Source organism: Cyrtonyx montezumae, unplaced genomic scaffold, assembly GCF_038088225.1.
Source record: "Cyrtonyx montezumae isolate F1298 unplaced genomic scaffold, pur_monq_1.0 scaffold_8, whole genome shotgun sequence".
Classification (NCBI taxonomy): domain Eukaryota; kingdom Metazoa; phylum Chordata; class Aves; order Galliformes; family Odontophoridae; genus Cyrtonyx; species Cyrtonyx montezumae.
This window is the reverse complement of record NW_027072089.1, coordinates 56,410,094-56,418,876: the sequence shown is the minus strand read 5'-3', so window position 1 is coordinate 56,418,876 and position 8,783 is coordinate 56,410,094. Positions and strand designations below refer to the sequence as shown.

The 8,783-nt window shown below is 45.1% G+C and overlaps 1 protein-coding gene across 3 annotated transcripts in view; it reads right to left on the bottom strand.

The window, feature by feature from the left end:
- Window positions 1-2,490: 2,490 nt before the first annotated feature.
- CARMIL1 (capping protein regulator and myosin 1 linker 1) overlaps window positions 2,491-8,783 on the bottom strand; it is a 175,518-nt gene continuing 169,225 nt past the window's right edge. For 2 of the 3 annotated variants that reach the window (XM_065753096.1, XM_065753097.1), the window contains 2 exons: window positions 8,221-8,355; window positions 2,491-3,521 (listed from right to left, as the gene is read on the bottom strand). In XM_065753096.1, coding sequence (XP_065609168.1) covers window positions 3,385-3,521; window positions 8,221-8,355 — 272 coding nt within the window. In that variant the 3' untranslated portion in view covers window positions 2,491-3,384. Of the gene's footprint in view, window positions 3,522-5,955; window positions 6,103-8,220; window positions 8,356-8,783 lie in introns of all 3 variants that reach the window. The other variant, XM_065753098.1, reaches the window with a different exon arrangement.

Here is an 8,783-nt window from a genome sequence, read left to right as displayed (position 1 = left end):
CTCCTCCGGATACCTTAAGTTACTCAGCAAAACACGCACACAAAACCAGAGCTGAAAGTGAGCTCTATCAGCTCAGCAGGGCATCGTGCAGGGTGCAGTGAACTTGGGGAGCTCACTCAATCCATCGCTATGAGTACCAGAGCAGCAAGATGAACATGCCCTCGTGTTCAGCTCTCGTGGCCAACGCAGGCATTGCTCTGCCATATGGGGATAAACAGAGATTAAAGGAAGGTGGTATTTTAAGAAAGGGAGAATGCCCCTGATGAGCTACAGCCCTGTGCAGGAATATATAAGGTAGGAGATCTCACACCCTTGAAAGCTGAAAATTTGAAGAAAACAAAAAGAAGACGATTGAATTCTTTTTGTTCATAGCATTATGGAGTCTTAAAGTTAGATATTTCAAAAAATGCATCACTATTCCATTATTACTTTTTTTTTAGGTTCAGAAATGGCTTTAATCTAATGACACTTGGCAGGATGATGTTTTCCATTAAGCCTTAGCAATGGCAGACCATTAATTCAGATGTTTCTTTTATTGGTTTATTTTCAGATTACGACAATTACACATCAAAGAATAAGAAATGTCCCTTTTTGTTTTCCGTGGGAACCTGGCTGTATGAAACAGGTTTAAAACAGTACCAATGCTATTTCCCACTAAACTCATTTCCTTCATGATTCACAAGGCTCCTGAAAAGTGGAAACACCGATCCCAACATTTCAGCTATAAGCAAATTCTGGGAACTGGGAAGGGATGGTGCCAAGGAGCTGTGGGGTGAGCTGGGTGGGCATGGAGACCCACTGCCCAGCAAGGGGTTTGTGAGCACCACAGTGAGGGGGAACATGGAGAAGCAGATGAAAGACCGGCTGAATGGGAGAAAAAGATGAAATAACAGAGTCAGTGAATCTGCCCTTTGTTTGCATGGAAATCAATGCAAAGATAAAGCTGTCTGATGCGGAAAAGAAGCAGACGTTCATCTCTCTGGGCCACATCCTCAGCTGGGTATGAGCTGCTTGTTAGGGCAGATCCCAAACCCCATCTTCCAGCACTGGCGCTACCTCCCATGTTGACGTGTCATGCTGGGTGCTGCCATGGGTATTCCCATCCCACTGATGCTTTTTCTGTCCCGTCCCCCCCCCCCCCCCCCCCGTATTTCTCTGTGTAGCCCCTCAGGTTGACAGGCATCAACACTCTGTCCACTTCTCACTGTGGAGAATGGTTGGTAAGGGAGGGGCAGCCACTGCTTCTCACTGCCAGAAGGGCAGAAGGGAGGGTTGTGAGTCAGCCCTCCCCATGCGACTCCTCGAGGTCCCTGAGCTCAAGAAAGAGAACCTAAGAAGAGATCTCCCAAAGGAAAAGCCTCCCAGAACAGATTCATTAAGGCTGGAAAAGACCTCTAAGAACAGTCCAACTGTCAGCCCACCCCCATCGTGCTCACTGACCGTGTCCCGCAGTGCCACATCCACACGTCCCTTGAACACCTTTGGGGACAGTGAGTCCACCACCTCCCTGTGCAGCCTGTGCCACTGTCATTATGGTGGATGGGCCGTGCTGATCCCTGATCATCTCAGGCTGGCTCAGCTGCTGCTGGAGAGGGGAGGAATGTAATGTGATTGCTGTTTTCACGCTAAGAGGCAGATATTTACTGTTGTTACTGCTCATCAGGGAACACTTCAAAACACTCAAGAGCCATCATCCAGACTTCAGACTGCTTTAGCAGGGAGTGGGAAGCAGTCCTAATGGTACGGTGTAGGGCTGTTTGAGTTCACACAGCCACAGTCCCTCCCCAGTTGCATATGGCACTGGCTATATTCAATGGCAAGGCACGAAAACCACACTGAGGAGCAGGAGAGACCGGGGCAGCCTCACCTGAGAGAGCTTCTTCATGCCCTTTACCCAAGATGAGACGGAGGGGATGCAGATCTCAGTGCTGGCTCTGTTGCCAGGCTTCTTCCAGGCCCTGTCTTCCAGTGGGTGGGCAAGCTGGGGGCTGGCAGGGCTCTGCCCCCAGCATGGGGCAAGAGGTCTGGATGGCTGGTGAGCAGGACAGCGAGCTCCAACGGCACAAGTACTCAGAAGCTGGAAGTGAGAGCACTTGTATTAATACCATAAACCTTGCTGTTCAGTATGTTTTCTTAAATTCACAAAGCCAGCAAATCAGGCAACCTTTCCAGAGTACTTACACCTACGTACCTGTAAGTGTGGTATGAGAACCCAGACTTTAGGACCTATTTTCCCACAGCCTCCTGCCTTACTTTTGAGCAAAGCTCTGGAACAAAAGAAGCATCTGGACAACACTCTCAGCCTGATTTCTGGGTGGTGCTATGTGGAGCCAGGCCACAGGAACAGACTTTTCACCACAAGCAGAAGAGGAGGTGGACTTTGTTTCAGCTGCGTGCTTGGACTATCTGACAGCACGCTATCATTCAGCAAGAAGCTGTCAGACCAAAACCAGTGTTACAAAAACAAGGAGCTCGGTTTCACTTGTAAAATCATTTTTATTGTTACAAATATACATATGAATAAAATCCCTTCAACCTGCAATGTAAGTGGATACCTGTGAAATCTGCGCCCCTTCCCCAAAAGCAGAAATGTTTTTACAGATGTCCAACTACCATTGGAATCACACATTGAAAGGAAGCTAATATGCAGACAGAACCGAAGAAGGCCTCTAGAAAACACCAATATCAATAAAATTTCCATTGCCCTCATTCCAACCAACTATATACATTAATATATGAACGTGGAAGCATAACAAGATTATACGTCATTCCAAACCTTCTCCGTTGTGCTTTTTGACGGTACACAAATGTAAGCGCTGGAACTTTATGTACAGTACAAGAACAGGAAGAGAGAAGCTCCCTATGGGAGAATGTAAAAACCATACCCAAGCATTTAATATATATAATCTATACAAATTATTTTATTAGTGTGCTCTTAATATAATTACAATGTGCAATTGCATACCGCAAGAATATATTTATAGGTAAGTCACGTGCAGATCTGACACATTTACATTCAGCAGTACAACACGTTACCTGCTGTACAGTGTACTAGCATAAGACAGTGTCCAGTTAATTTGCTCTGCTTTCCAAACGCCCAATGCAGGGCATCCTTTGTAGCTGCTTCAGAGGAAATTCAAGTAGAATACACGAAAGGATTGCTGGCTTCAGCAAAGGCATGGGAAGGAATGTCTGAACGGAACAGAACAGAAATTAAGGACCAAATCAACGCCAACTGATTGTACTGGGAATCGTGTTTGGAAGATGAGCTTTTCTGTGTGGGGATGTACCTGTGGAGACAGAGCAGCCGGCTGGAAGGGCTGCTGATTGCTGTACCCTGACTGTTGTAAAAGCTCTCTGACTACAAAGCACTTGGACTGATCGCTAAACAAAAATAAAATCTTTATCTGCCTCTTCGCCAGAGTCACTGGACTTGCTTCCCTGATGGCCGTCTTTACTCAAGGACCTCTGCTTCAGCTCCTGGAACTCGTGGGACTGGTGCCCAGGGCTTCTTTTGGCAGCTGTACAAAACACAGAAATGGGTCTTAGTAATGACTGCAGAGAGGTGGGGAGGGAAAAAAAGTCATTCCTGCATAGGGCACCTGCTCCCACTCCCACGGTATTTACTTGAACTGATGGGAGTAGCACAGATCCACAAAGTCTTCAGCCCCAAAGAAGGTGAGAGACAGGCAGACAAGGGAAAAAATGAAGCAAACTCTATCCCAGTACTGGCTGATGGACAGACAAACCTGAAATGTGAAACAGTACACCTGGGTCTGACACAGGCCCCGAAGGCTTCCTCCTCATCACATTGCATCACGAGAAAACAGAGGACCTGGGTTATAGACTATGCCCTCCTGACTGCGTGGGCGCCTTGGCAGGACCCTCCTCAGAGCAGCAGTGCACAGCCCAGCCCCTCTCCCCGAAGACGCTGAGCCTGACCTGCAGCTGGGAGTACAGCTGTGCGTCTCAGCAGGGGAGAAAGCAGGACAGCCCCACTTCTGTTTGTCTAAAAGCAAGCAGCTTTTTCTGTTTGCCCAGCACAATAAATCTGAGGAAGGCCAGCGTTTTCCCCTAAACCTATAAACTTTGAAAGGAAATGGAAAAAAAGGTTTTAAAACATTGTTAAGACCTCTGATGGAGGGTAAGTGGTCTAAAATTTCTATGGAAACAATAGTTTTATTATGCGCAGCAATGGGAGCGAGGTTATGCAAAGGTTGATGTCTACAGAAACCTCATGCTTCCAGTCAAAATGAACATTTACACAGATGGTGAACCTCTAAAGTATCTTTACTGCACCTTGCCCCCTGGATTAGGCCGTGGGGCCACCCAGGTGTGCCAGAAAGCTCTGTCTGGCTTTATTTGGCACAGTCCCCATCCAGTTCTCCATTCTGCCACGGTGAGAGCAGAAGGGACACATCCAGCACTCACCCTATGGGACCCACATCTTGCATACATGGCACATTTCTGACCCAAGCAGTCCTCCCAACTCCAAAATACCTTTTTCCTCACATGTGCTAGCCAAAACATGGGATGAAATAAGAGCCAGCATTTACACAATCAATACTTCCTTATCCCTGCTTTGCAAAGTGGGAGAGAAAAGGATTTTGATGTGCTTTTTTTTAAGAGCTATTTAATTTGACAGTTTTAAGATACCCAAATTCTATTAAAAATACTAAAATAACATATAAAATAAAATAACAAGTTAGGTATTTCCACCTTCCCAAACACAACTGCTTTTCAAAGGAATAAAGTGGCTCTGAATCATTCTTGCTAATTATACCTGCGAGTAATTACATGGCTGCTGTTTGAGCTTCCATTCGCTCTTCAAATAAAACCCAGAACACATGCTGCAGCAGCTGGTTGCATTTATGGCCTGGTAAAGCAAGATGGGGAGTTTGTCCCCAAAATGCCCGAAAAATACACTGGGTGCTTCAGTCCATATACTGCAAGCAGGCTGATGGCACTAGAGTGGAGCTCAGGTAGAGCCCTCATGAAAACACGCTGAGGTGACTTGCACAGACCTGTGGCAGCACCTCAGCTTTTGAAACTGATTTTATTGAAGAGCTACCTTAGAATTAACTAGAATAATTTGTTCGTGATGCTGAAAAGAAGTTCCCAATTTGATTGGGCTAAGTTTGATACAACAATGAGATCAGAAAATCTAGGCTGAGGACAGCAAGGGGCAGATGGGATGGTTCTTTCTTTTTCCTCTACAGGATAGAACAAATGATGGGAAATACACAAAAGGAATACATAGTGTCTTATTGATAGAAGAACTGTGAGTAAATGCAATTGTGTAAGATACTTGAATACCTCACTAAAACGCTGCAGAAAAAAGTTATTTTGAATCACTGTTTAAACAAGCTAGTAATGAGGAACAGAGAAGCATGGAAACACAAACCATTTGGGAACAGGTTTAAAAACACATTGTTCAACCAATCATTTCTATAGCTGGCTGAATAAGTTTGCTGTAAGTCCAAGCTGCTTTTCAAGATCTGCAGCACACTGTTAGGTTTGGCTTCTTGTGGTTTTTACTTTTGTTTATGTCAGCTGAGAACAACACGCTGTATCAAAGTAAGCTGACTTTCCCTGTTCTCAAATGGTTGTGAGACGGTACTGAAACTGGCACTAACAATATTCAGGATGAAATGTGTTTTGATTTAACTTAGCGCACACACCATAGGATCACAGACTGGCTCGGGTTGGCTGGAAATGACCTTAACATCAACCCAGTTCCAGGCCCCTGCTGTGGGCAGGGTTGCCACCCACTAGATCAGGCTGCCTGGCGGTGCAGAAAGATGGTGAGCATCCCATGGGACTTCCACCCTTCTCACCTTTCACTGATAGAGCAGCACCCTTTCAAGACTTCTTTGCTAAGGCAGCATCCTAGTGATTGTTAGTGCCAGCTGTCGAGCACCATCCGGATGAAAAATGAAATTGGAAACTGCTAACCAAGAGCTGGCTGAGCCTTCCTGGGCCCAAGCACACTGCCTTCCTCTTCTGCACTGGCAGAGCACTGCCCTGAAGCATCTCCCCCTCCACCAGGTGGCATGGCACAGTCACGGTCTGCAGCTCTTTTCTGACCATCTCCTGTTTGCTCTAGCAGGGAAACGGATCCGTTTATACCCCACAGCATATGGAAGCCCATACACAGAAAGCATTAAGTAGCATAAATAATTTCAATTTTTGTCCTTCTAATCAACCATTCAAAGAGCAGCAATCAATACGCCAGATGCTCGCGTGCATCCAGTCTGGAGATTTGTGGATGTTGGTAACTGCAGCCTGACCTTACAGACAGTCTGTGTAAAGAAGTGCATTTGGAGATTGCCCCATGCAGTACAGTTAAACTCATTAACATAAAGCAATTTTATAATTAAGTAACTTGCAGCTTTCTTTTGCAGTAGCTTTGGTTTTGTTTATGTACCTAGGCAGATTTGCAGTGATTTACCAGTTGCAGAAATAAATTGAGCATGCTAGTCTGAAAGGAAGCAGAATGCAAGGAAGGAGGAACAACTGAAAGAGAAAGCAGAACAGTAATAAAGAGGAAAAAAAACTTGACAAAACACAGAAGCCAAAAGAGACATAACTTATTCTCTTCCAAACACCTCTATGCAAAGCATAGCAGCTATGTAAGGATCCAGAAATGCAATATTAGCCACTCCAAGCTGTTATTAATAACATTCTTACAATGCAGCAGCAATTAGAACACCGTTCTCAGCTTGGATGAGTCTTCTGTGTAGGCAAGGCATAAGTGAGTGAAGAGAGAGGAAGGCAGCATCCAACTTCTTTTCTGTAAGGATTTGTACACTGAGCCAATGAGTTTTAAAAATAAAGTGACTCCTTCTCCGTATGTTACAACCACAAACTACAGAAACTTGTCGAATATCTGCTGTGCTAGAGGTTGCTGTAATTCAAAAGGATTGTAGTTACAATCCCGTATTTCCTGCTTCTCCAGTGTCTCCTCTCATGACAAGGAGACTTAGAAGAGAGAGCACAGGAATGGTGAGACCAGCTCATGTGAAACATGTCTGCCACATAGCCCCATTACACTGGTTATCTCTGGATATGTAGCAGCAAGGGCTCTAGGACATACGTTTATCAGACAGCAACTGAAAGAGTCAAGTGTGGCAAGAGCTTTTGATTGCAACCATTCTCAGCATGATGGCACCAGATAAGTAAGCCTGGTCCCGAAGCTGTGGCTCAGTTCACCTGTCTCAGTGCAGGTTCTGATGGGACTAAAGGCAGGAATAAAAGCAGATTCTTCCCATCAGCGGGTAACAGTGGACTCTGTGGGCTGCACAGCTGGTGCTTTTTCACAACCCAGTGTGATGTATCTGCACTGACTCATCTGCCTCATCTGCCCCATCCCATCCTGCAGAAAAGTGCTGGCAGAATGTGCATCCTTTTGTCCCACAGCTTATGTGATTCTTCCAGTCTGGATGTGATGGAAATCGCCTTGAGATGGAAATGTGACTCACTATCTTTCTTGAGGAAAGTCCAAAGGATGGAGGTCTCACCCTCAGACTGCAACGTTGCCTTTGTGCCAGCTGACACCATGCTGAACAATATTTCTGTGACTATTGCTCTATGTCCTATGCTTTAGGAAGAAGCCTCAGCTCTTCTGAGAGCCAACTGCAGGGCTAGGGAATGCACCAGCAAAAGCAGAAACCCAGAGCACATGTGAAAGGCAGCAAAGAGATGCCAGCAGTCTATTGCTGCGGATTAAAAGTACCAAGCATTGCCCTGACACACCACAACACAGCGCCCAGGTGTGAGGTGAGCAGTCACGTGCATTAACAGACACAGAGCAAAAGGCCAGCTGCAAGAACAGTCAGGGCTGCTCCCCTTGAACTCTGCTGACCAACAGAGCTGCATTTCACATTGTTATGTGTGACCAGCATCAATCCACACCTTGAATCAGACCAAATTAAAACATCACATACATAACACAAACATCCCTTAACTGTTCAGCTACATCATTAATAACAAGAATTTCATCTTCCACTTGGTTTGATGAAACAAAGAAAATGTAAAGCACCAACCATGGGTGGAGAAGTGATGTGAAGACATGACCAGGCACACTCTCCTTTCCTCTTTTTTCCTCCAAATGAATAATTCTCTTCCATTCCAAGAGGAAAGAGGTCAGGGAACAAATGCCACATAGATACCTAGTAGGTGAAAGGCATGCTGGACCAACAGTTATACCAACACTCCTACCTTCTTGAGAAAATGATCTGACTGTGGGGCTGCTCTGACCATCCTTTTCTTTATCAGAAGGAACTTTCTTCAGCACAGGTGGGAGCAGGGCAACTTTTGGGGAGCTGGGGCCAGAGGGAGACTCTGGTGCATCCTCTGTGGAGAATCGTGAACAAAAGGTGAGAGGTTATATTTGCGTTGTAGCTCAAAGAAGGGGCATCTCCACGATGGGACCAAAGTTCAACAACATAAAAAAGAAGAAACAGCTAGAATCTGTATCAGAAAAGGAAGGAATTGGGTATTTACATTACGTTAAGAAAACATATGATGGCAATCAATCCAGGTGAAAGAATCTTAAGAGCCAGAGATATCAATTTCAGCACTTTTAACGGCTGTTACTACAGTAGCACAAATAGAAAACTGAACTTCATGCAAGACATACGTATGCAATTTGTAAAAAAACAGCTGAAAATAATTTTGGATGGATTTTTGGAAATATTTGTTCAATTCATGTTTTGACAGTTCTAAGACATAAGGAACTGATCAAGCTAGATGTCCTGTTTCACTGTTATAAGGCATAAAAG